The sequence below is a fragment of the Gasterosteus aculeatus genome, chromosome 20, assembly GCF_964276395.1.
Source record: "Gasterosteus aculeatus chromosome 20, fGasAcu3.hap1.1, whole genome shotgun sequence".
Lineage (NCBI taxonomy): Eukaryota > Metazoa > Chordata > Actinopteri > Perciformes > Gasterosteidae > Gasterosteus > Gasterosteus aculeatus.
In genome coordinates, this window is record NC_135707.1 from 11,968,903 (window position 1) to 11,996,617 (window position 27,715).

At 44.9% G+C, this 27,715-nt stretch overlaps 1 protein-coding gene and 1 long non-coding RNA gene across 2 annotated transcripts; both read left to right on the plus strand.

Annotated features, from left to right (window-relative positions):
- The first annotated feature begins 17 nt into the window (after positions 1-17).
- LOC120809997 (uncharacterized) lies at positions 18-1,241 on the plus strand. The gene is made up of 2 exons (XR_005710182.2): positions 18-147; positions 296-1,241. It is a non-coding gene; the product is annotated as an uncharacterized LOC120809997 (long non-coding RNA).
- A 2,895-nt stretch (positions 1,242-4,136) lies between these two features.
- Positions 4,137-27,540, plus strand: lars2 (leucyl-tRNA synthetase 2, mitochondrial). Its single transcript, XM_040165882.2, has 21 exons — positions 4,137-4,318; positions 7,022-7,260; positions 8,287-8,418; positions 11,837-11,928; positions 12,005-12,065; positions 12,165-12,254; positions 12,548-12,691; positions 14,958-15,065; positions 16,605-16,764; positions 17,199-17,303; positions 17,794-17,909; positions 17,988-18,271; positions 20,482-20,580; positions 22,057-22,194; positions 22,274-22,377; positions 22,803-22,982; positions 23,179-23,348; positions 25,243-25,320; positions 25,417-25,528; positions 26,058-26,185; positions 27,261-27,540. The coding sequence occupies exons 2-21, from the start codon at positions 7,027-7,029 to the stop codon at positions 27,438-27,440; spliced, it is 2,715 nt and encodes a 904-aa protein (XP_040021816.2). The 5' UTR covers positions 4,137-4,318; positions 7,022-7,026; the 3' UTR covers positions 27,441-27,540.
- Positions 27,541-27,715: the final 175 nt, after the last annotated feature.

Sequence of the window (27,715 nt, forward strand, 5' to 3'; positions counted from 1 at the left end):
AATTGTGTAATTGTTTGTATGTCTTTCTGCACATTCAGACATCTCTCTGCTGCTCGCAAACACTCCCGCGCACTTCCAAATGCTGGTCCCTCCCCATCAGATATGCTCCAAGTCTAGACAACGTACCGGCGGACTGAGCAAGAAAATGTAAATGACTTTCGTGTTCATTACTTATGCTATAAAAATGTAAATTGCTTTGGTGACAAAAATGCAAATGAGACTAAGATGAAAGTCTCTTGTGCCGAAGGAGGATGTATGAAAGATTCATTTTCTTAAAATGTGACTCTTTATTCAGGAGGAGGACCGGTTAGTGGCTCCTGGCTGACTGAGCCGGATCCGACACCATTAGTCCGACTCGCCGGCTCATGTGCACAACTGGCTTCTTAAAGAAGTTTAGGCCTGAATAGCCTCGCAGACGCTGCGTTCCAGCCCCTCTGTTTTACATCTGAGCCTGATGAATCCCTCACGTCTCCGGTAGGCCTGTCATACCGCCAATCACTGCAAGGACCCATCACCACGGCAACAACGGGGGTGTCGTGGACACATTCTGTTTTGTCGATAGCAATCACAAAACTAATTTCTGTCGTCCTAGTCGTGCTGTCACACACGTGTAGGATGCTGAGAGCATCTATCATCGCCCTCGTCTCTCCTCTGAAGAAACAACACAAGCGATCCACTCAGCTGGCAAAGAGATGGAGACAAAGTGTCAGGACAGCGCTGAAGTACATCAGAGATGATATTAAATTCAGGCCTTAATGCCGAACATCCCAAAAAATAAAGCTTCATCAACTCCAGCAAATCAAATCTAATGACAAATGACTTACAAACGGTAGCGGATGAAGTATTCGTCCTTTATTTAACCTATTTTAGAAATCAACTTCTCCGCTGGAAGGACTTTTGTGATTATCATTTTAAAGAGAAAGCCTAGGAAATATGAAGTTGGCACATGGAATATGAAATATGTGAGCAATTACCAGGAAACAAGGGGGTAAAAAAGTTGCCACTTTGTTTCATTATAAGAATTGTTGCACAGACCAATTTAGGAGCTTGAGCCACACTGGAGCAGATTTCTTTGCGATTGGCCTGAGCTGCTCCGATGTTGATGTCTCATTTTAATAAGCTTTATGAAACTGCAACGCAAAAACGTTGTAGCACTTTTTGAAGTTGTAAAACTACTTGATGAAAACCCTGTTACTTTGTTACCCATGTTACTTTGTATTAAAAAGGTTCTTTGTTGTGGATTAATTTTGTGAACTTAAGTAAAATGTATGAAATTGACAAATCTGGCACAAGCTGAAAACGATCCAATGGTCCCTTCAAACCACTACTTATAACATAATTGTATACTTTTCTTGTCTTCATATTATGAAATATATCCCAATTGTTGCTAGACTATAAAGTTATAGCTTACTGTTAACATTTAGGTGAAGGCAATTCAAATTCTCAAGACTATTTCATTTAGAAACCATGTATTCGTGTGTTGCCTTAATTACAGCCGGTACGAGTGCATCTACACTGCAGCGGGATCGGAGGAGTTGTACACTAATTAGCTCCATTAATTGTAGAGGACCTGCTCTGAATTCAGGCCGAGTGGAGAGTCAGAGGGGAGGACGGAACAAATGTTCCTCACCTCGTCTGCTGCAGAATCTGCATTTCGCGTCTCCAGTGAGTGAAAAACTGTGCAGCAGCAAGAGCAGGAAAGACCAGGATAGAGAGTGATGCTGCCTGCCAGACACTTCTGAAGTGATTATTGAAGATCGTATTCCAGATCCAAACCTCCTCATCTCCTCTGTACTTCCATGTTTCTCTTTCGGGCTTCTGTCCTCTGTGAGAACAGATAAGTGGAGGACACAAGGGGCCTGGAGATAAGATCACACTTATCCTGTCTGTTGGAACCGCGGTCAGAGGCGAGCACAGACCCATCAGCTCGCAGGTTCTCTGGGAGCCGAGATGGTGTGAGATTACTTTCCAGTGGCACCAACGGCCTACTTCTCCTCGACGCAATTGGGGATTGTGAATCACACACTCGTCCGTGAAAGGTCATCGTGGACGGGTGAAGACAAGTCGGGCCTCCCACCGCTCTCCCTTCATCTGCTTTCAACCTAACGCATTGCTGCTCCGGCCGCTCTGCCTGGTCGTTTGTCATCTGGTCCTCTGCTGGCGAAATGCAATCTTCTTCCAAAGCAAGGAGCGACGGGGCGATTACCACGGGCGGTTTGTCGCGGTGGAGGGTGGGTGGGGTTGGGGCGGGGGCAGGGGAGGCGGTTGTGGGCTGAGAAGGAGGATGATTGGTTGCTTTCAAGAGTGATTTGTTTGAAAAACAACAGAGGCCGCTGGTACCTGATCTGCAATGAGCAGTCCAGAAATGCTTTAATGCAAAAAAAAGACTTTTCTATTAAAACATGGAATGATCCAATGCAGTCATTTTTTAAATTTTGTCCTGTTGATTATCATGAAATAAAAAAGAGTGGAACAATGAGACAAAGTTGGCAGCTATAGAGATGACTAGACTTTCACAGAACTGATTTCACGTTTTATTTCAGCGAGTTTTTTCCCCCACAGATTTCCAGCAATAAATTGGCTTTGCTCACTCAGACGCTCCCATAGGACACCGGGCCTCCATCTGCTGCCGTTATATCATTTTTCCTCATACATCAAGCTAAAGAGGACCATCATTTTGAAAACAATATTGACCTGGGGGAGACAGATTTCACACAGTGCAGACTTATTTGATAAGGAGATTACTTAGGGTTAGTTTATGTTGTGCACCCGACTATCAAATAAAACAATATTGCAGTGTCAGTGAAGATACTCACAGAAACAGATATGCAACAATAGTCTGTGGCTGGAATCAAATGGTTAAAATGGTTCTTATTTACTGATCATCTGTCCAATCAGTACAATCAGGTCATCCATATACATGCTATAAATCACTTCTCCCAGCTGAAAGATGTGGACCATTTCCTCCAAATGTGTCCATTTTGGCATGAATTTCAAATTTGAATATGTAATAAATTATTTAGTATTTGCAGTCCTCTGTTTACTGTGAAAATGATGAAGAGAGAACCAGCCTGCATCTGCAGACACATATACGGCTGCATGTAGAGTGTTGGTGTCTAAACTGTGTCAAAAACTCGTTACCCTCTCTAGTTCCTCCTCTTCAGCCACCTCCTGTCTGTGCATTGAACAGAGGCGCCCACTTAACTCTGATACACGACGGTCGGCCAGAGCAGAGCCCCGGGTTTATCTCTCTGACGTCAGGAACTGAGGAGCTCCATCTCCTGCTAATGACCCCCCACCCCTCTTTTTCTCTCCCCTCATCGGCTCAGACTTCTTCCTTCATCGCTTCTACTCAGATCGAAGGTGAGAGCCACAGGGAGGTCTCTGATGAGACACCGCCCCTCCGCGTTCCTCCTCAGAGCTCCTCGGTTATGTGATGAAGATAAGAGGTAGTAAAGGAGTTCTCTCAGTCAGCAATCACTGACTGAGAGTAAATCAAAGATATACTGTAGTTACCCTCCAGATACCAAGTATGATATCAGCTAATTTGTTAACTATTTCAGTTATTGTTCATGGAAATTCTCCCTTTGTGGGAATAGAGTTGATTTACAAATTTTCAATTAAAAAAAATCATGAGTTTAAACGATAATATTTTGCTTGGATATAGTTTAATTATATTTTCAGTGGGATCCTTGATGAAAGATGGCTGGAGTCAATCCCAGCCAACTTCGGGCGAGATAATATATTGTTGTTCTTAAATAATGAATATATAATTTTTATAATAAATAACAAACGAAAATGAGACTATTGAATGTCAAGTAATTTGCTTGTCAAATTTGCATATTTTGGTTATTTATGCCTGAAAAACAGTTTTCTGTGTATGTGTACAGTGATTTTAGTGGAATTAAATAATAAATAAAATTGTAAAGATAGGAAAAGAATAAAGGATGATACGGTTACAAGCTGGAGACCTTCCTCACTGGAATAACTGAAAGCATCAATGAAGCTCTGGTAATCAGACATTTATCCAAAGGAGTTTGAAAATGATAAAGTCACAAAGTGGACAGAAATTTGTTGTTGGTCCTCATAAAACGTCTAAATACATCCTGGTACAGGAGATGTTTTGTCCTTGTCGACGCGCGCAGTGTTGATAAAGTTGAGTTGAAATCCAAGATGGCGACGCCTATAGCGAAGACGTGATCCGAAGGAACGGATCGATTAGACCGTATTTAAAAGCACAAGTGTGACTTTCATATCATGGACTGTTGGATTAATGTCCCTACGACCACAACACTTAAATAAACCAGGAAACACAACGGTAGGCGGTTTCTTTTAAACGTAACGTTAAATCTTCCATTGTGATCCGACCAGCTGACAGAATGAGAAGTCAACCAGGAAACAAGTCATTTAACGTTTAAACTCCACGACACCGCTACAGCTCTAACTTGCGTTGTATCTTCAACTAGCTGCTCTGCTCCTTATAATGTCATGCTAGCATAAAGATATGCAGCCTGTCGTAGTGTCCTGGACGTGGTCCCTGTGTGTAAACAGCCCAGGCAGCGCCGTGCTGACCAACGGGGACGTGCTCCATTCGTGCTGCACGGTTCAAGGTTAATCACGTGTGTTTTCAATATGTTTGTGCGATCAGATGTAAACCAATCAGAGTACTTAAAGTGCCTGACAACTCCTTTTTTATATGTGACTGCCCAGCCTGCAGAAGTATGCAACATCATTTCAATGTTCAGAATCGTGATCCAGAGGTAAAGAGATTGTCATTGATTGCAGCTCATTGGAGTGTCTTGACTGTGGGCTGTGATACAGGACCAAGCTCCATATTTTTTGCTAAATATTTCAGTATAGATTTTTTCATTTAAGGTGTTATTTATTATAGTGGTGCAACTGTGCATTATTCAATTTACATAAATGAATGAAATTGCACTTCAAAAAACAAAACAGACTAAACAAGCAAATGCTTTTGAAGAATCAGGTAACATTTGGTGTTTTCCCAATTTTCTGGATTATTTTTTTAGTCAATCTGTCAGGACTTCGTCGTTTCTGTTTTGTTAATTATTAAAAGTGAAATTTTAGCACAGGACTTTATGATCGCCCAACTACAGGCACAAATATAATACATGAGTTTTTGTACTGATAGAAAAAAACCCTTCTTTTAACAACTATTACAAGCCATGACATTTCAGTTGGTGCCCCATAAAAGCTGAAGCACTACAGCATAATTGGAATTAGATAATACAGATGTTCAGAGAAAGATGTCCTCTATTACAGTGAACCAACTTCCGGTTTGCAGATTTCAGTCACAAGAGAAACCCCAATGGATGAACTAAGTCACCATAGAAACGTCTCCTCCGTCTCTCGGCTCAGCCCACTCACTTGCACCTTTTAGAGATGCACACAACCTTGAGTGCTCGGCTCCGCCAGCCTCTGGTTATACTCCAGAGAATATAGTGAAAAACACATCACCCCCAGCTGGGTGGTGGCAAAGAGGAGGGTGCTCACTCCACAGGTTTTACAGTAATTCTGTCAAGAAAAAAACAAAAGTTATCCCGCTAAAGATCTGTCAGTAAATCCATGTCGGATTCTTGCTAAATAATGTGGAGAGCTGCAGTTTCAGGCTGAGTGAATCCAAGAGTTGAGTTCTCCCCCCAGGTTTAGATGAACAAACAATCCTCCTTTTTATTTACCTTTATTCCATCTTTTTCTCCGGTACCAGGGCGTGCAGACTATCACTTCCTCCACAGCGTCTTTTGAGCTCTTGCTGTCTGAGATTCAGATGCGTCACTGCTGTGATCATATTCTCTTGACTGGTCAGGTTTACAGCAGTTGACTGTTGCCTTAGAAACTGTCTGTGTGTGTTGCATAGAAGACACATTTAGGTCAAATTGTTTTATTGTTACATGCAGTTGAATGTTTGACCCACATAAGCCAAAGTGAAGTGCAGCCTCGCTGCCGTGCTCATGTAAAACAGGCTAAATCTTTTTTTGAAGAGCATTTGCTTGTTGGTAATTTTGTGTGCTGCTGTGACACAAACAGAGGAGCAGTTCATTCCCCGAAATCCAAAAAGTATATGAACCCGCGGATTTGGAGCAGAGAAATGAGTGAATGATCAGTAGATTGAAAATGTCAACCTCACATCTGGGCTGGCAGGCAGTGTAACGGGGGCAGCCTGTCCAGAGCCGAGCATAATCTCATCACGCTGAATAAGCCTCCCATATCCCAGCCGTTGTGTGAGTGACGTGATGCAAAGAACAGCTTTTGGTCTCCGGGCTCTCAGGTGGATTCACGTGAGCTCCGAGCTCATGGACCCTGCTGACTGTTGACGTTGAGTGTCGTCGTTTTCGGGACATGATTACGGTGATAATGCTGAATCAGAGGGGCCCAGATGTTTGACGCAAAGAAGCATAAAACTTACAGCGACTAGTTGTGGATGATTATCGATGTATTACTTTATGAGCCCTTTCAGTCAAGTAAGCGGTAGATTAGCGTTAATTACCCACAAGTCATCACAGCAATGTGACGTTGAATAAAGCGTGGAGATGCAAAGACTGGACAGCACGTGTGTCATATTCAATTTACACAGAAAAAGCAAGGATTGGAGATGGAACTAACAAATATAATTTTTAGCCATGGAAGCCGTTTTGACGAAAAGCAGTAAAAACACAATTTGAAATCACCTCATCTTGTGTGGACAGAGCCTGGAGGACGTACAAATCAGGGACTGAACATAGACCCTCAGTTGTACATCACATTTGTTTGCGTTGTCATGGTGACATGATTACATGCTGTCTCTGAGGGTTCAGGGTTTTAAGTCCTTGTTATGTATAACAGTTCGAGTGCTGCATCAAAATTGTTTTCATTTTTGATTATGTCAATGTGTATGTGATTTTTTTTTTAACCGTATACAACTGTAATTATTGTTGATTAACTTTTTGATAATCGATTAATAGACTAAATGTTTTCCTAATGTGATGATTTCAAGTAAATTCCCCACGTCTCCGCGTTGTAGGAGCCATGCAGGCGTCAGTGAGAAGGCTGGTTCTGTGCCCGCTGGCTGCTTCCCGGTCCGGCCACATCAGCTACGGCCTCCTGCGCCCAGTCGTCTGCCTCTGGTCCCCCAGAACCCGCAACCTGTTCAGTGAGACGGGAGTGTGGGAGACGGCTTATAAAACGGAGACCCGAGTCAGACTGGAAGAATGGTGGCAACCACGGATTATGTCACAGTGCCGGAATGACGCGCTGGAGGAGGTAAGTGGGCCTTTTACTACTAATGCAGTTTCCTGCCGTCTTTAGTCTGGTGACAGAAGGCGAGAAGCCAAATAGAGTCATAGTCTGATACACTAGTTATGTGTGTGTGTGTGTGTGTGTGTGTGTGTGTGTGTGTGTGTCATGTAGGGGCTTCAGAAACCTGGATGAATCATAATCTCTGAAAAATGAAATATTCTTGTTTCAGACAGAAAATATACAAATATTAACTACTGTAGACATTCATTAATGTTGAAGATGATCCATTGACTTTCATTGACCTTTCAGCACAATATTGGAACATATATACAGAATAGAGAAAGAAAGCAGCAACATGCAAAATGTGAGAGGAACCACCAGATACTTTTTCTTTCTGCCCGAAAGAACAACTTTGCACGGTTATGAGATGATCACCATAATTGCAGATATGTTTTAGGTCTTATGATTGTGTAATGAGGCGCGTTACGAATAAACAGGTTTCTCCTCTTCAGAGTAAACCCGTTTTACAATCTAAAACCAGAACCTGTTTAGGTCGGCCCCTTATTCATCATCACTGGTTCGGGTGAGATGAATGCACCCCGGATTCCTTCTCTGTGTACGCATTGGAAACACCTTCAGCCTTTTGCTTCAAAGAGAAATACAGAATAGGTCATTAAGCGTTCCCGGCTATTACTGGCGCTGGCCCCTTGCAGCTCGAGCTGATTATATATCCTAATGGTTCGACCGTGCGGATGTCTGAGACACACCGACATTGATTAAGTGCATTCGTGACAGCCATGGTCCCTAATGAATTGTATTGGGAAATTCGAGACTTGGGTTTCCTGTAGTCGTGTACGGCTGGGTGTAACCACGCAGCGCTCACTGTGCGCTCACTGTGGCGCCTCGGTGTAGATTAGGAATAATCAGCTCGTACAGTAACACACCAGAAGTCGGGCAGCGCTCTCGCTCTGCATGCGTCAGGCTATTGTTCCTGTCCTCGTTGTTGAGGTTTCTCAGATACGCTCAGATTTTTTTTTTTTTTTTTTACAGAGTTCCAACAAGGAGAAGTTTTACGTCCTCTCCATGTTCCCGTACCCATCAGGGCGACTGCACATGGGACACGTACGAGTGTATACCATCAGTGACACTATCGGCCACTTCCAGAGGATGAGAGGCCGTCAGGTACGTCCGCTCCCTGTAAACGGCTTTACCTCAAATGAGCAACTTCAAGTACAATAATGAAGTTTCATTTTCAGTGCTTAGAGTTGAAGGTAAACGAGTTTGAAGGCTCTTTTGATGGAAATCATTTCCACTCATCACAGTTAAAAAAAAAAAAGGACGAAGGTAAGTTATAAAATGACGGCTAGATTCCATTTAGCTGCTTTCGTTTCAGGGTCCTGGTGGCGTTCCATTGAGCCTACTTTAAACGGTTTTCCAGTGTTTGAAAAACACCTCTTTGATGCTACTTTTGATAAGTGGAATGATACTTAGCAAACCCTGTCGTGATGCCATAATGGCCAAAAATATTTCTTCCCAAAATCACAGTGGCTGTGTCTTCCTCAGAGGCACTTTGGGGAGCGTAGTTTATATATATAATAGCTTTCTTGTGCTGGTTCAAAGGTTTGAAAATGTTTGGATATTGGCTGTTCCCATGATGTTACAGATGGAATTTTTTCATGTAGACCTGATGAAGATCGCTATATTAGGTACATAACATCATACAGTATTGACTGATCTGATATTACTTGCTTTTTGCTTTAAAATATTTAGAAGAAATAAATTGTGTAAGTTGATAATTCACTATTTCAATTTTTCATTAAGCTGACTTAATAGAAGTTTTCTGCAAACAAAAAAGATCTATTGCAAATAAATAACAAAATATAGCAATAGACTATCCTAGTTCTTGTAAATTGACAACATGCATCAATAAAGCTTAAATCCACACTCAATTATCTTGGAGTCAATATTCGGCCCTCTGTGTGAGTCCTGTAAACCGCTGCTGTTGATGAAGCTGTAACTAGTGTTCTGTCAGATGGATCACTGCACACACACACACACACACACACACACACACACACACACACACACACACACACACACCTTTGGACATGATGCCAACAACCTAGGATCAGTTCATTTGTCGGTCCTTGTCATCATCATCATCATCCATCCCTGTCGTCACTGACAAGGAGCTGATTCTGTGACAAACCGCTCGCTTTTTTATATTTTCCCGCTGGATTTCTTCCCTTCTGCTTCTGTCTGGTCCGTCCCTGAGCAGAAACACTTTGCTTCACATGAGTGACAACTGCTTCTGGCACAGGAGTGTGCTTTTCCTCAACATCTGTCAGAAAGCGAACCTTGTTCCGCTGAATGCACACATGCTGCTCTATTCACTAGTTAATTAAGGAAGGCACATGGTCGATTCAAAGTTATTTTCTGGGCTTTAAAGAGATATTGGATGACTGTTAAATAAGAAAAAGGACTACTTTCCATGTGTCCACAGCTCACCTGGTGAAAAGGCCCTGCTGGTTTCTCCTTTTCCATGTTGTGAAAAGGAGAAACTAAATCCCATTTAACTATTTCGGTTGGAGGCAGAAATCTCAGTCATTTTTCTTTTTTCAAAATAAATTGTTGTGCGTTTACAATACGCGTGGCTATATACCACGAAACCCACAGAGACCAAAATCAACTTCTGTGATCCTAATGAAAAATCTCTTCTTCTAGTCCTTTGCTCTCCCCCGTTGCCCTGTTGCTTGTGCACGTGGGCTCCTGTGTACCGCGGCGCAGAGCTGAACATTACAGCAATTTGCCAGCGTCTGGTCAGACTCCATTAAAACAGAGACATGCTAGAGCTGCCGCAGATGGCGCGTTCGCTTCTAGCCAGAGCTGCGTGGGCGTCCACTCGCACGGTGGCCTCACATTCGCGGGTCCAGTCACCAAACGCTCCCTGGCCTCCTTGTAGTCAGCGCGAGGATCTTGGAGCTTGGCGCCCGACGGCGCCCCACATAACAGCGGGCAGATTGTCATGAATGTGCCTAAACTGACTCCCACGTCCATCTTCCACCGCCTCTTGTCACTCAGCCTCTGAAACGTGCGTTCTCTTTGCGTGGACTCGGGGGGATAAAGTGGAGCTGAAGCCATGAGCGGCCTTGTCCATAACAGCCGGTGCTTCATTAGCACTGTCTTACTTTAGTGTGTGTGAGTATTTGCGCTGAATAAGCACCATAGTAGCGTTGAGGTGAGTGTTTTCCTTCCATGCAGTAGGCTAATATTGGCCTGTGCCTCGCTCTCATTGTGCCTTCTGAGTAGTCACAGTGGTGCTGAGCCTAATACCATTCAGTACTTGTCTTTACAAATGAGGCAGTTACCAAGGATACCGTTTAGTCGGTAACATCAGACCCGCTGGAGTCCGCGCGATGATCTTCTCCAGTCCTCGACGCCTTGTCACTCTGCGTCTCCTACTTCACTCACGTCTTTCCACTCGGGAGCTTTCGTCTCGTTACTCTATGCGAGCAGAAACACACAGGAGACGGGGGGGGGGGAACAAAGCCGAGTGAAAGACTGAGGACTTTGACAAGGATTCATGTTGAGGAGAGTGGGTGCTGGAAGGCGATGTGGACGCAATATCGGAGCGGGAAAGCAAACAAAGGGAGGATGTGCCGGTGGATTGTGACGTTGTTAAGGAACTTGTGTGTAAAACGGCTCACTAAGTGATCGAAGGCTCACATGCAAACTGTCCTGCTCTTCCATTCTTAGCTTAGCCTTTAAATCATGTAGCGGCTGCAATTACATGGGGATGGTAGTTGGATGCATCAGCTACTAAATGTTATGGAGGAGACATCACAGCAGAGACATTATCAACGTGTGCTGCAGTCAGGGGAATCTGGGGCCATTTTGGAGAATTATTTATCTCCTGTAATGAAACCTTTTTAGATTTTACAGTTAACGCTTCTCTTGTCAAAGCGAGTGAATATCTCCTGTGTTCATACACACCCGAGCTCTGTAAGCAGGGAAACAAAGACGGCGGCTCAGGCCAAGCCTCACCAGACTGCTCCCATCCATCGATACAGGGGGTGTCCGTTGTTCAGAGGACAGTGGGAAGGACATAAATACATAAAGACAAAGGGAACCGGGGGCGAGAGGGAGCGTAAATCGAGCACACACTAAGCTAATTGTATCCTAAATTATTTTTGCCAGAATCCTACTTTGATACTCATTTAAACATGTTTAAATAAGAGCCAGATTGTGTGATATCACAACTCCTTCAGCAGCATGCGATCGTCCAATAGACTGCATGAAGACCCCAGTGTACATGTAGACCTTTCAACAATTTAGGGAGTAAAAGTATTACATTTATAGGTTGTGGACTTTTCGGTTAAGTACCCACCTCGTCTTTAAACATGTGTACAATGTCCAGTCAATTTGTTGCAAACTTCAAACAGAGTTATTAGGGTTAATCTGTTGCACATTTGATATTTTTATCCTATAAAATATCCCAAATAATGAATAACGGGGAATATTTTATTTTCTACGCCCAGAAACGAATCAATTATCAACACATTTGAGCAATTTCCCCACTGATACAAAACCACATCTGCAGGTGTTGAATCCAATGGGTTGGGATGCTTTTGGACTTCCAGCTGAAAACGCGGCCATAGAGCGAGGACTCGACCCAGAGGAATGGACCAAAAGGTGAGTGAAACGTCACATGTGTTCTTCAGATTGCTCATTGTTCATACCAACCGTACCCCGTGTGCTGCCCCCTCAGTAATATCCAGTCCATGCGGGAGCAGCTGGACAGCCTCGGCCTTTGCTTCAACTGGGACCGGGTGAGCAGGAACGCAGGCTGGTCTCCTGCCTTTGGTCTTTTGCGTGTGCGTCACGCCTCATGAGGGCTGACATGTCTCTGGCTTTTTTCTCTCTGACAGGAAGTGACCACTTGCCTTCCAGACTACTACAGGTGGACTCAGTATCTTTTTGTCAAGCTCTTTGAAGCAGGACTTGCATATCAGAAAGAGGTAGGAATGGCTTTTGACTAAAGTGCTTATCCTGGTTTTCTTTTGAAGGGAATAATATGATTAGTTTTAGGTTCAAGATCGCTGACTGTTACAGGAATGATTGAAGCGGCTCGCTCGTTACTCCTGGAAGAAGATGTATGAACTTAAAAGCCTTGGTAGAAGCCCTTTGATGGTGTCTAATCAAACGGGACAACCTTGACAGAAGCCCTCGGAGCCACTATTAAATCCAAACTGCTTCCTGAGCGCAGTGTTTGTGAGTGGTTTCGTTTAAATTTGTGCTTTTATCTGACCAGGCAATGGTGAACTGGGACCCTGTGGATCAGACGGTGCTGGCCGATGAGCAGGTGGATGAAAATGGCTGCTCCTGGAGGTCTGGTGCCCTGGTGGAGCAGAAGCTGCTCACACAATGGTTCATCAAGACTACAAACTATGCCAAGGTACGGCTTTGGTGTGTGTGTGTGTGTGTGTGTGTGTGTGTGTGTGTGTGTGTGTGTGTGTGTGTGTGTGTGACAAATGGCGGGTCTGACTGGCTGGCCAGCAGCTTCGTGAGGGCCAAAACGAGCAGCGGACCCCTCTGATAACAATCATGGCTGATACTTCAGTAGGACCAGCCCGGCATCTCTCGTTCAGCAATCAGACCCCTGGACGTCGTCTTTCTTAAGAGTCTACAAACCAAGTAGAGACCAGCGGAGTCTGAGTGACGGCTCCAGGCGGCCTGGCCCGGCTGATGAGAAGCTCCAGCTCTGCTGCGCCGCACAGCCCCGCTGCCAGATTGGAGGCTTTTCTCCTTCTGGTAGAATTTTATGATACATATATTTTATATATATATATTTATTTTGTTCTACAGCTGATTTTCATTATTATTAGAATTTGTTCATAGCAGACTTGGATGAAACAATAAAAAAACAACAATTTCCTGACATTCAGTTTACATTATAATGAAACACGTGATGCTGTGCGTGTCATAATGTTTTGGAAGAACAGAGACCCACGTCTGTTCAGGAGGTGTGAAATCAATCTAAAAGCCTCCTCTGCGCTGTGAGAAGAGGGAGAACAGTGAATGAAATGAGTTAAACCATCCAAAACATCCTTTCTGCGGTCTTTATTTAAATCAACCTCCCAATGTTTTTTTTATTTTGATGAAAACATCAATTCGTGGACGTCAACCCGTTTTAGCCGCGGTGCTGAAGTCGACCAGGCTTGTCCATGTCGGAGGTGTGAGAGGCGGCGGAATCAGCCTACCCGTCACAATGTGTTCATGCATTTCTAATTTTCTCTTGCCGGAGAGCGAAGTGGGAAGGAAGGAAGGAAGGAAGGAAGAGGAAGGTGTTCGAGAAAAGAAGTGAGAGAGACAGATGGAGCGAAAGGAGGGCCGCGTGAATTGGCGGCGGCTTGTAATTGGATCGATTTCCCCGCGTGTGCGCTCCTCGGCTTGCCCGTACACGTGTTCGAGTCAGTTAGACAACATTAACTTCAGACAGTATTTATTCAGCTGTCAGGTTGTTCCACGCTCCACGGACAGTTTCCTCCCACGTGGGAACCCTGTTGTTGGCTCCAGGACACAGATGACATGCATATTATTACTAAGATGGATTTTATTTATTTTCTGCAAGTGGAGCATGCAGGATGCAAAATGATCACCTTTTCAATTTCATGCACAATCACACTGGTTGCTCTCACGCAAACATGGCGCTTGTCCATTACACTGCTCTTACATCTAAATGAATCACAAACTGAGGAGTTATTGTGTGGTTTCTCAAATATGAGGGTAGCAACGGGTGAATTTGAGGTTGCCGACTCAATACCCTGAACCTTTAGTTACGATGCATTGTGTCATTATTGTCATTTTACTAGGTGTCTCTCTCTCTCACCGTAACACACGCACACCCATCAAAGCCTTGCTTATTGCTTTACCATCCCCTTTTTTCTCTCATGCTTTTCTTGGTTGCCATGGCGACTCCTGTCCTCGCTGTACATCTTTCAGTTACTCCTGCATCTGTGCCAGAGTATATCTTACTGCCTCGCTGTCAGAGCCTCTATTAGTTTGTCATTGCGCTCCGGTTTTTATTGCTGGTAATGTTTTAGTTTTGCTGCGTCGCCTTCGCGCTGACACTGATTCTCTGTTTTAATGCCACTCTGCAGCAAATCCACCACGGAGACGCTCGATGGCCGTGCTATAGAGCAGCGTTTATGTTTGTATTGATATTGCCGGGCCGAGGTGCTGCATGCCGATCGGCACAGTAAGGGGGATTTGGGGGGATAGATTGTGACGGACAGGGAAGGAAATGGAGAGTTTTAACATCTCCAGCCTCAGCCCAGCTGTGGCTTTTTGACCTCAGCCTTGTTGATATGCATAGCTTCCTTTAATCATACAGAATAACTGTTGTTGTGTATGTATGAGTGTGTGCACTTTAAAGACGATTGCCTGGTGGTATCAAAGGAAGCAGGGGATTGGAGGTCAGGATTTTAAAAAATCCCTCTTTGTCTGCATAATGTGACCTGGTCGGCTCTGCTGCTTTGCCAAAATTAATTGGCCAGGACTTGAAAGAGGCGATATTGAGTTGAATGTCAATTGTACTATCCCAGACGACACTCCCACCCTTCAAAACTGGTCTGTTTTCCACAGTCAAGTGGAAAATGTGCCCTTTTCTTAACCCGTACAAAGAAGTAAAGTTGTGAGTTAATTTGTCTCGCTTTCTCCAGCCTCTCCTGGACTCCCTGGCAGACCTTCCAGAATGGTATGGTGTCAAAGCCATGCAGGCAAACTGGATTGGAGATTGCACCGGCTGCTACTTCGATTTCAAGCTCAAGGTGAATCTCGGTCTCCTTCCCCCTTCTCACATTTTATTCATTCATCATCCTCACTTCCCTCCAATCTCTCAACCTCTTCCCACCTCTCCACCTCTGTTCTTCCCGCTTCCCAGCCTCGGTTCCTCATCCTTGTCCCAAAGCATTGATTGCCTGCGTTATTTCGGATTCCTCTGTTTATTTATGTATTCCTCATCAAAATCCTGCACCAAAACATTAAAAGAAAACGTGACTTTGTTGTTCTAATTCAGCGCAGGCATCGATCTGCAGGTGGCCGTTTACCCCATCACAGGATGTGACACATCCAAAAGCCATATTAAGCTCTTCATATGTCTTGTCTTTTTGCAAAAAGCCCAATGAGAGACCCATGAGCACCCTAATTAAAGTACAGTACTCCTTGGAAAAGCCAGAAAAATGGTTGTTCAAGTGAGTCCCTCATTTATAGAGGAAAGTCTGTGAGAAGATGTGAGAGTGTTTTTTGTGTCTTTAGGCGTATGAGAGGGTGTTTCTCTGGCTGAATGCGTAATTAAAGTTAAAACCAGGGGCCATTAAGTTAATTGGATGGCTCCTTGTCTCATATTACATCATCATACGTTGTCACAGGAACTCTGAACTGAATTATCCCTCCGGAGGGCTGAAGATATGTATCAGTATCTCTTCTACAACATGACATATACTCATTACCCAGAACACCCTAGAATGAGTATGCCATCTATAAATAATTATAAGATTAAAGACATTGTAGCCTAATTATGTATCTAAGAGTTAGGCACGTCACATGTTGCATGTAAAGGCTTCAGCCGAAAATGTACCATATCATTTGGTAATCATTTATTCTTTGACAAATACTCTTCACAAGGTGACAATAACCATTACGGCCTATTGATGCCTTGAATCAGCTGTGCTACATCTGATCTACAAAAAAAACAAGACTACAACAAAGCGGCTGTAGCTTCACGGTCCAAGGTTCAGTCGGCATACAAGGAGACCAAGTCACGTTCCTTCCCTGCTACGGCGTACGCAATCAAGCACGAAGCATTGCCTGAATGCAAAGTGTTGTCATCCATAGAAGCATGTCCTTGGCTTTTACTGAAAACTAGAGTGATGTTGGCAACGTTAGTTTAACCAATAACACACTAGCAGTTCTTAGCATATGTTGAAGGGCTCTCTTATCCGCAAAGCCCCGCTGTTCTCTGCCTCTGATGGGCTGGAGTCTTCTTTGCAGAAACAGTTGTATGTATTGCTGATGAACATGATTGATTGATGGATGGTCGCAAGGGTTGAATATTTGAACATTATTTGAAATGGAGAAAAGAGTACTTTTCTGCATTAACTAAATGATCGGATTGTCTTATTACAATTCAGTATTTCAAAACAAACAATGCTTCTTTACCAACAGTTGTAATCCAGTATATATTTGAAGTTACTGAAGCCCGCCGTGCAATGTGTTTAATACAAATGCTCCCCCTCATTAAATTGTCTTCTGTGCATCTGGAACGGTACAGGTATCACTATTACACTGCATCTTCTCTTGTCTCCCAGGTGAACGGGGAGGAGTCGGGGGAGAACCTCTCGGCCTACTGCTCCTCCCCGGAGACGGTGTTCGGAGCGGCTTACGTGGCCATCCTGCCCTCCCACAGGCTGCTGCACGGCAGAAGCTCGGTGCGTTCGGCTTTGGAGAAAGCCTTTCAGCCAGGCAAAGGTGAGCACCTCTAATGCCCTTCTGTGTTTATGTCCGGCATTGTACAAAAGAGGGGGGGGGGGGCACATTCAGATTTTCCCTATATCGGCGGCATAATTAATTTACTTATGAAGAATGTGTCCCTGAGCAAGACACCTAACCCATAATTGCTCCCCGGGCAAAATGTGGAAAGCCATAGGTTTAAAGTGTAATGTAAGTCGCTTTGGATAAAAGCGTCTGCTAAATGACCTGTAATGTAATGTAATGTAATGAAGAAGGAACTACATTTCTCTCTGGGCCATCGAAGAGGTGACCAGATCTCTATATATGTATACATATGTTGTTTGGGATTTCCTTAAATGTTGTTGTCTTTGTGTGAGTGGTGAATGATTGCAATGAGCTCCCCTCGCTGCCCACCCTCTCATGCCCCCCCCCCCCTGCGATCTGCTCTCCAGACTGCCTCACAGAAGTCACTGCTAAAAACCTGTTTACCGGCCTGGAGGTTCCCCTGGTCATATCCCGCGAGGAGGCGTTTGATGGCCATCTGGAATCTGTGATCGGTGAGTTATTAGTGTGCGTAGGTGTGTAGTTGGGGTTTGAGGGTCACCGAGTGATTTGTATTCGTCGCTGAGCTGCTATTATAGACGGAAGCTGACTGGAACGAACATCAATGAAAGGATGTTCATTGATGAAATGAACAATCCTTGTCCCTTATTGGAGTTAATTATAGCTCTACCTGACAAAAATGAATAAAGTTGAGAAACAGAAATACTTTTTTGAGGAGGATTTGATTGTACAAACGTTGCTGCGTTAATATTAACATTAAACTTGCACTTTGAACATGTCTTTACCATTCAGCAAATGATGATGATGTGAACACAGTGAGTGTTTGTCTCACACAGGGGAGGTGGAGCCCGGGGGATCGTTAACAAATAGTCGCATCCCAACATGCTGAGAGTTATTTGTTTTTTTTGTATTCTCTCATGAAATCAATTATGCGTGTGTGCATGTTTTTCCGTTACATATTGGTGCTGCATCTCCTTCTGACAGGTGTCCCAGATTGTAGAGAGGAGGATCTATCTTTGGCCAGAGCTCTGAATCTGAGGTGTACGACTGTGCTGACGAGTGATGAAGATGGGAAACAAACACTGATCAACTCTGATGAGGTCTGTACGGTACCGCTTCTTCCATGACTTCTGCAGGATTTGAGAACTCAACGCCAATGTTTCCTTTGTTCTCCGTAGTTCTCAGGCCTGACCAGAGAGCAGGCATTTGACGCCATTACACAGAAGGCGAGTGAGCAGAAGGTTGGCGGCCACCTTACCAGCTCCAAGCTCAGGGACTGGTTGATATCGAGGCAGAGATACTGGGGAACACCCATCCCCGTAGTGCATTGTGGGTCGTGTGGTCCGGTTGCTGTCCCGGAAGACGAGTTACCAGTTACGCTACCAAAGATGCCGTCCTTTAAAGGAAAGGGTGCATCGCCACTGGAGGCTGCGCATGACTGGGTCAACTGCAGGTGTCCCAGGTAAGAATGTGGAAACACAAACCAGTGTTTGGACCTTTCAAAACATTTTAAATGTGGTGTTGCAATCTGCCAGGAGCGGGTTTGGTTATTTAGGAGCATAAAATAAAATGGGATTATCAACATAGATTTATAAGACTAGGGCACCACCTTTTGGCCCCATGGTTCCGTCCAATGAGGTTGTTTAAACCAAACCTCACAGATTTGGATTGACGGCTTTACGAGAACACACAGCATGGAGAGCGAGCCTGCGAATTTTGTGATTTAATAATTTGTGATGTAATGAGTGGCATCTGTGACAGCAGCAGCATGAGATAATGATGATGATGATGATGATGATGATGATGGGGGTTACATAAGCCAGCTGCGCCTCGTGGGACACGCAAAAATAATGAACATGCAGGCACACACATTAACCTTTTGTACAGGGTAATTACACACACACACACACACACACACACACACACACACACACACACACACACACACACACACACAAAGGAGTCATCTCAGTGAATATTTATGAAAATGTTTGAGGATGCCTACTCAGCCGACGTCTCCCAAGTCCCGCGCTGACATGGGAATTCCTCTCTGAATGAGACTAATCATCTTCGTTGCACCATGTTGATTAAAACAAGGGCCCTCTCAGCCGCAGATGGCACAAGTCATCAGATGTGTTCGGTCTCTTCCCTAAAGCTTCCATAAAGCAGCAGTGATTGATGGCTATAATCGTCAGGACGCGGTTAACTCCTCAATCCCCATCTCGCCTCCGTTGTCAAGTTCCTGCAGAAATTTGTTCCCTTCAACCATCAACCATGTCCAATTACTGTTTGAGAGTTGAGCAGGGGGATGGAAGATGGGCGGCAGAAATGGAGTTTTATTTCTCTGCGAGCAAGTCACTTTCTTTATGCTCATCTCGTCCACGACGGTCTGCACCTCAGGAAATTGGCCCGCCGACTGAATCCCTGCCTCGGCTTAGCCCAGACACAGACGGTGTGTATGCAGGTGTGTGTTGTTCCACGAATTCACAGGTTAAGAGAGATTTAGCACAGCACACACACACGCACACACATTTGCAAAGCAGGTGGAGGACTATTTTCTATGGGAAGGGTCGTTACAGAGTTGGCAGCCGCCTCTCTGTCTCATCTGTTTGAGAGCCTTTTGGCTCTTTCTGGCTCGTCCTGCAAACACACATTCAGGGTTTGCAGGTGTCTTCATACAAAGTCACTTACTGTTGTTGTTAGGCTCCTTTCATGGCTTAAAGAGGGGCCATCTTTAGAGAGAGTACCTCTGTGTGGTGTCTAATTTCATCTGCAGCAGTCAAACTCTAGCCTCTTTCAGCCTGCCTGTCAAATGACCACATCTGGCCTCTGATTGGCCAATCTGGTGTGAGAGAAGTGGGAAAATTGGCACAAACTGTTTTCTTTTTTTTCTTCTATTGTTCTGTTCTTTTGTTATATTGCTGGGTTTTTATGGTATGCGATAACACCTGACCTTCAAATATTCACCTTGCTACAACTTAGCCTTGTTGCTAGGCAACCTTCAGCTCATACCTCCTCATCAGTGCCTTATTATAGACTGGTATGGTAGGTGGTCGAGTGGTGTGTGTCTGCGTTAGTGAGTGTGCTATTAACAAAACTGTAACTGTAAGTGTCAGTGTAACAGATATATCCCATAAGGTCCAGGATACGATACCTGCTCTGTTGCACTCACTAAAGCTCAGAGCTTTGCTTCTGTTTATCTTTCTAAGACACTGATTTCAACCCCATTGAGACTCATTATAAATTAAAAAGGCGCTTTCCCACGTTTCATTGCGTACTTTAATACTGAACAAAAAAAAAAATCTCTTTTCTCCGTTTTCTTTCCAAATGTCCTCTTCTCCATCGCGAGAGTGATGTTGGCAGATTACGCACCCACGTGCTGATTGGTTTGGACAGAGAGAGGCACGAAGTGGCATTTCCAACACAAATGCATGATCTCGTGTTCTGCCTGCCAGTTCGCTCCCTGTTAGCACAGCCGGTTAGTCAGGGCACAGGGACGGTGCTCGGGTGCCAGTCTGGCCTCCGCTGGGCTGCTCCGCCGGGAAATGACCCCAAACGTCCAGATGAAGCCAGCTTCATGCACACAAACAGAGATTGTTCATTTGTTCGCATTCAAATTCCTCGGCCTAATATTGATTTTGGTGGCGCCTCTGCTGTCTTTCTTTGTCTCAGATGTAAGGGCTCAGCCAGGAGGGAGACGGACACCATGGACACCTTTGTGGACTCTGCCTGGTATTACCTTAGGTACACGGACCCTCATAACACAGACAGGTATTTCAGTTTCTTGTTTTTCAACCGTGTTTTACTCTCCAAAAGAATGTACACACACTTGCAGATGTTTGGCCGCACTCAGGCAGGTTTTAGCCCAAATTCCATAGATCTTAATTAGACTCTCTGTTGTTCAAATGAAATGAAAAGAATAGAAGGCTCTTTCCTCTGCAGTGGGTGGATATTCATATCTATGTTTAGATATAAAAAAAAACCTCTCCTATACCAGCAGAAACTTGTCTCTCTCACTCACACACTTGCACACGTTGGTGTTTTTTCCTAAATTGTTCTTGAGTGCACAATTATGCCCACCTCCTTGTTTAAGACCTGCATACACTGCCCGTGTACACTCACACAGTCCCACACACAAACGCAGATACTTTCCTGGAACTTGCATTCCCTGCCAATACAGATTATGGAGCCGTGGGTGTCGCCTGCCGGGATCGGGGCGATAGCCTGAGCTCAACAAAACACTGCACTGACCTTGCTGAAAAGCCGCTTTAAGAGGAGGGTGACCGCTCTCCCCATCAAATTTCTTAGCAGGACAGATTACGGTACAACAGAAAAGGCAATTACACTATTTGTGCATTTCAGTCAGCCTGCTGCGCCTCGTGTCCCTAATGCACACAAGGGGAAGCGATGAAAGTAGGAAGCAAGAAGGAGGAAGAAAATGGGTGAATTATTTCAGCCGTGTGAGCTCATAACCTTTGTACGTGCCTCCGTTATCCTTCGACACCATCAGCCGGAGAGGAGAGTAATGACTGGTGTGAAAGGCTGACGCACACAGATAGAAGAGAGCCCTCAAGATGTATCATGAGGTGAAATCCCAGCCGCCGCCGACCATCATGCCCGTCAGGCTCAACACGTCGCTCAAAATCTGAAGGAAAATCCAGTTACGATTCAGATTATTTTCCCCCACAAATACTTTACGAGGAAGCCTTCATCGCCACATTTAAAACCCATATTAATCAACTAGATTTTTTTTTTTTTTTTATGTAGCCAGTGAGATAAGAGGAGGCTTCAGGATGCTTCTGCTTGTTTCATCCCTGGATCCTGGTGTGTCAGATTCAGCCTGCCCCCTAGAGGAAGTGGCCGTGTGTGTGGATGATGCACAAAAAACTAGAGCTGTGTGACCAAATGTGGGTGAAGAGTATGTTGACATACTTTCTATCAGCAAACTGTAGTGTAAGTTGCTTATGTCATCACCTTTTAAAAGAAATTCATAAACAGCGGTCCAATCTGTAGTTGGTAAGAGCAGTGTGGATCATTCAAGAGAATGATAACTACATTTTTACATCCAACAAAGGGAATGAAAACGTCAGTGAATGCATTTCTGTCTCTAGGAAGTGCAGTGCAAGGAATAAATATCCCAGTAGTCTCCCACAAACAGAAGCTTTCGTTGTTAGCATATCTCTTAATACTGTAAACTCAGAGGCGGCTTCCCGACACGGCTCCCCGCCACCTGCTCTTTCCCTGCAGGCCGTTTGAGCGCCACCTAGCTGATCGCTGGCTGCCCGTGGACGTGTACATCGGAGGGAAGGAGCACGCCGTCATGCACTTGTACTACGCTCGCTTCCTCTGTCACTTCTGCAAGGATCAGGGTCTCGTCGCTCACAGGTACGCCACACTTTGCTTTATCCGCTTTCGCTGGGCTCGATCACGGCTGTGTGTTAATCCTCCCTCCTGTATTTTTTAGGGAGCCTTTTTGGAAGCTGCTGGTCCAGGGTCTGATCAAGGGCCAGACTTTTAAACTGGCAGACAGCGGCCAGTACCTAAAGAGAGAGGAAATAGACTTCACAGGTACAAAGCTTCCTGCATCTGTAGGGTGTTTGTTAGTCTGACACATCTGCAAAAAGAAATGAGAACAAATGAGCAGTCAAGACAACATTTTTGTTTTTCATCGTAGTGTGCAGTTAAATCAATGTCCCTACTACCCCTTTTGTGCTGCGAAAAGCGGTCCCCCCCCTATGTTTATTGACACGTTCACTAGTTACTTAGTGACTAAATCAAACCACAACAAATGTGAAGGGACAAAAGATATATTCTGCCTCTGTGGATGAAGAGAATAGAAGATGGTGTTGTCATAAACTCCGATTAACTGAACCTCTAATATTTTTCTTTCTATTGTATTTCACTCATTGAAATCAAACTGGAGCTGGTGGGAAACAATAAAAAAAAATTGTCCTTCTATATCTCACCTTTGACTCCTGTTCTCCGTATTCCAGACAAGGAGCCGGTGGTGCATGGCGGCGGTCGCGTTGAGGTGTCATGGGAGAAGATGAGCAAGTCCAAACACAACGGGCTCGACCCCCAGGAGGTGGTGCAGCAGTACGGCGTGGGCACGGTTCGACTCTACACCCTTTACGCCGCACCACCTGAACAGGACATCCTCTGGAATGTCAAGAGTGAGCCGCGACGCCGCCGCACGATCACACCGACACCGCGTGTCATCATTTAGCATCATTGGCTCGTGTCGCGACGCCATAATTGGTTTTTGTGCAAAGTTTGTTTGTTTGTTTTCGAAGTCAATTCTTGAGGCATTTTGCCCCCCGTATGTTACACTGTAATATCTTTCTCGTCTGTGTGTGTTCACCACCTCAGCGGATGCTCTCCCTGGTGTCCTGCGATGGCAGTGTCGCCTCTGGAGTCTGGTGACCAAGCTGAGGGGAGCTCGGCAACTCGGAGACGTCCCCAGTCCCTCCCTGCTGAAAAAGAAAGAGCTGGCAGAGACAAAGAAGATCTGGGAGAATAAGAACTACACTATTCAAGAGGTATGCTCTTAGAGCAGTTGGAATAAATGGCTGAAAATATCCAAATATTGCATTGCATATTTTCAACATTTAAATATTGCTTTTGCTATTAGTAGTGGTCCGTAATGGGCGCACATTATTTTTTCTGTCTTCCTTCAATTGGATGAGTGAATCACTCCATTGCAGCTTTCAATTTGGTCTATTTTGATTTGAATTTCTTCTACTATTTTTGCACTTTAAAACATTTATTTGTTATTCTGCGATAGCTTGCAATGTTGCCATGCATTATAAGATGTGTTATTTTAACAGCTGCAAGGTCTGAGAGCATTCCAGCTAATGTGTCACCCGTTACACAGCTAGTTAAAAGTTTCAGCCTTTCCATCCAAAGCTGAACATCTATTGCAACCTGAAACCCAGAGAGGAAAGAAAGAGGCAATGGAAATTGATTTTAAAGGCTCTCCGTCGCCTCTCACTCCTTAAATAGCCTCCTTTGGCTGCCGGGTTTGATTCTCCCTCTTCCCCCCTAGGGATGGTCTTTTTGAAAGACCTCTAGCTGTCTGCCATAAGACCCCAAAGCCAAGGCTTTCGTTTGATCTGTGCCTCAGAAAAGCCTCGGTGATCGACCTCCTGCTCCCTTTGGCTTTCCCAAACTAGTTGTTCTTCCCGGAAGGCTAAGCAGGGCAATGTTGACATGCTATGTGTTTCAACCAGCTCACATGGTTATAACAGGAGGTGGGCCTCCTCCATTGTGTCCTTTCTTTGAAACTCTTTTTATTTTATTTTTTTAAAGAGGACCATAAATTCCAATATTTCTAATTTCTTCATAAATAAGAAATATTATAAGTACAGACTTGAAAACAAGACATAACGAAATATGAATAAAACACATCAATGTTTAACAATGCAACCTGCCAAAGACGATGATGGTCCACTTCTGGTCCACTTCTACACGGTCATCATCGAGTCCATCCTCTGCTCCTCCATCACCGTCTGGTACGCTGCAGCCACAGCCAAGGACAAGGGCAGGCTGCAGCGTGTCATCCGCTCTGCAGAGAGGGTGATCGGCTGCAATCTGCCGTCCCTGCAGGACTTGTTCGCTTCCAGGTCTCTGAAGCGAGCTAAAAAGATCGCGGCCGACCCCTCCCACCCCGGACATAAACTGTTTGTGCCCCTTCCATATGGCAGGAGGCTGAGGTCCATCAGGACTACGACCTCCCGCCACACGAACAGTTTCTTCCCGTCGGCAGTCGGGCTCATCAACAGAGCCCGGTCCCCCACCGCCTGACTATAACACTCCACCGGTCACTCCCCCTCACACTGCACATGCCACTTTAACTGCAATTCATCACTTTGTCACTTGTCACTTTGTCTCTTGTCTGTTACTTGTTTGTTAGTGCACTTTATGCTTAATACTTTTCTTTTTAACTTTTTAATATTTAAAATTTGTTTAACTTTATTCCCTTGTTTTTTTACTAACCCATAGCCTTAGCCTTATTCTTACTAACCCATTGCATTAGCATTTCGTTCCACTTTATTTTATTACCTGTGCACTGTTGTCTTGTCTGTCTACTGTCGCGCACTAACCGCCAAGACAAATTCCTTGTATGTTTGACATATTTTGGCCAATAAATGTTTCCTGATTCCTGATTCCTGATTCCTGCAATACCTTCATTTATATGAAGGATGGAGTGAGACAAAAAAGTTGATTTGTGGGAGGATTAGTGCAGTTTATTGAAGGTTTCAAAAAAGGGCTGCCAGATCCGGTAGAACTCGAGAATATCCTGAGAATATTTCATTTTTTGCAAATGCCGATGCTACGTGACATCTGTAACGAAAGCCGAGCGGGTTGGAGCCTGCGCTTTGTCCACATCAGTAACATCAGTCTGCTTTGGGCTTGTGTTACCTGTATTTCCAGGTGACCTCTTACTTCACAGAGGACTTCCTCTTCAACGCGGCAATTTCTCGTCTGATGGGACTCACCAATACACTGACGGTGAGTGAGCCCCGCGGCTCCCTGAAATAAAGATCTCACCTTCATCGTTTGAAGCTCGACAGTTTGGAAGTGGCATTTTTACCCGTTTGTGTTCAGAGTGCGACGGTCAAGGTGGTGCAGCACAGTGAGGAGTTTGAGGAAGCTCTGGCTGCGCTGGTTCTGATGATCGCACCCATGACTCCTCACCTGGCTTCTGAACTCTGGGCAGGTTGGTGACACACAAACAATTCCACTCTGCACTCGTACTATAGAGTTACTTTAGAGTAATAATATCAAGGGAGTCCCCTTGTGGTAAGTTACATGCACATTATGTGCAGTTTGTGGTATAATGATCATACTTCTAATGTCTGTAAGAGAAAGTTGTATCAGTTGCTCTAAAGCCCAGCAGGTAGCCGATCAACAGCTGTTAAGACAGTGTGACATTTCCATGTGTGGCTGAAAGTGAGAATCAAGTGTCCTCAGTTAGTTCACTGTTGCTGGTTTAAATGAAAGTCCGGACACGGGATGGAGGGCCGTTGTCTGATCCGTCATGATGAAACCTTTTCTCTACATAAAGGAAAACATAAGTTGTCCCGAATCATGTTTTGACTCATTAAGACAGACAACCCATTTACTTTTCTTCTGAGTTGGTGTGATGGCTGTTTGAGAGAGCCTCCGCACAATAAAGCATCTCTTGGGTGTAGAAGCAGATATCTTTGATATATTTCTCACGTCTGTCATCCCGGGTCTCCCAACAGGTCTTTGTCAGGTGAAGAACCCCCTCGGCGGGCTTCTCCGGCAGGGAGGAAACGTCCTGCAACAGTCTTGGCCAACAGTGGACCCTGAATACCTGCAGGTCCCCGACTTTGTGCAGCTGTCTGTACTGGTAGGAGCCAACGCAAACACCCACATCTAACTGTTGCATCTGTTTGCCGCCAAGACCGAAGAAACATGGTTTTCCAGCACGAAAACAAACAAAACTCTTGGTTTTGTTTAAACGATTTCACTCGGCTCTGTGATCATTATTTATACATAACTTCATCAATTGCTGTATTCAGTCACGTTTGATCTCGCATCGACTACGGTTTTCACTCAAACTCTCCACCCTGAAGTCTTCAGCCCGTGATTACATTTGTAGTCTATAATTTCCCGGCACAGTCTATGATTACCCTGTGTGTGTCTGTGTGTGTGTGTGTGTGTGTCGGCATGTCCCGTGGTATGTTTTAGGCTAAATAGACAAGTGGGTCGATAAAAGGCAGCAACCGAGCCGCCGGGATCCTTTGACTCGCTGTTGCTGTCTCACTCTCATTTCCTGGGACTTTCTCTCCACTTGTGAGCTCGATCCCTCAAATAGCGAATGCCCTCGGCTTGGCAGCGTCACTCAGAACATCCAGCAGGGAGGCAAACGTTTGGATCAGATCCAGGCAGCACACATGCAAACGCTGGATCCCGAATGCAAACACACACGCACGTGAATGCACACTTCACTTGTGACGTTGATGTTGGTTTTACTTCAGACTCTCTGTTGTGGGGATGCTCGGCCCTGCGGAGGGAGCCTCGATTCCCTCTGTCGTCTAATCACGTACTTGGGTTTGTACTGGAAGGGAGACCAAGGCTTAGGATCTGTCACACACACACACACACACACTCGCACGCACGCACACACCATGACTTTACAACCACTCCCAGAGATCACATCCACTGTGTGCACACATGCTTCAGAACATTACAGGACTGGGTGCCCTCCCCATACCTACCACTAACTATGTGTTTTAAGTGTTTCCTATATAAATATGAAGGAGAGGTGGAGCCTGTTATTTTGGGCCTTCTATTTCAGGAAGAGTTCGGGTAAAGTCTGACATGGCAGAAGTTCTTTTCAGATGGCGATTTTGTTAAAGGGGACCGATTGAACAGAACAAATAAGAATCGTATCTACTTCTGCACTCATTTCTCACCCTCAGATAAACAACAAGGCCTGCGGCACCGTGACGGTGCCTCAGCAGGTTTCCAAAGACTGTGAGCGGGTGCAGCAGCTCATCATGGAGAGCCCGTTTGGACAGAAGCTTCTTGGAGGCCGCCGCATCAAGAGAGCGGTCCTCTCCCCCAGGACGCCCCTCATCAACCTCCTCATCGACGAGTGATATTTGGGCATTTATATTAACTGTCACAAATACAATGTTCAAAATGATGTTTTATTTATACTTTGTTTGTTTTTAATAAAAGACTTGGGATTCATTGGGATTTGTTGTCTCTTTCCGATCATCCTCCCGTCTAGTCAGATTTTCTTAATGACGCCAAATGAGCGCGAGGACCTTTCTCCCTTAGCACCGCATTCAGCATCGCACCCGGGACCAGCGCTTCACACCTCCCCGTCTCCCACACGCCTAACGTCTCAGCGGAGTCGCACAGTCGTGCT

Excerpts from the sequence above, each read along its gene's own strand:
- lars2 (XM_040165882.2), top strand. The coding sequence starts at position 7,027 with ATGCAGGCGTCAGTGAGAAGGCTGGTTCTGTGCCCGCTGGCTGCTTCC. Across the intron at positions 12,255-12,547 it reads GACTTGCATATCAGAAAGAG|GCAATGGTGAACTGGGACCC; the intron begins GTAGGAATGGCT and ends TTATCTGACCAG. Across the intron at positions 22,195-22,273 it reads CAGGGTCTCGTCGCTCACAG|GGAGCCTTTTTGGAAGCTGC; the intron begins GTACGCCACACT and ends TGTATTTTTTAG.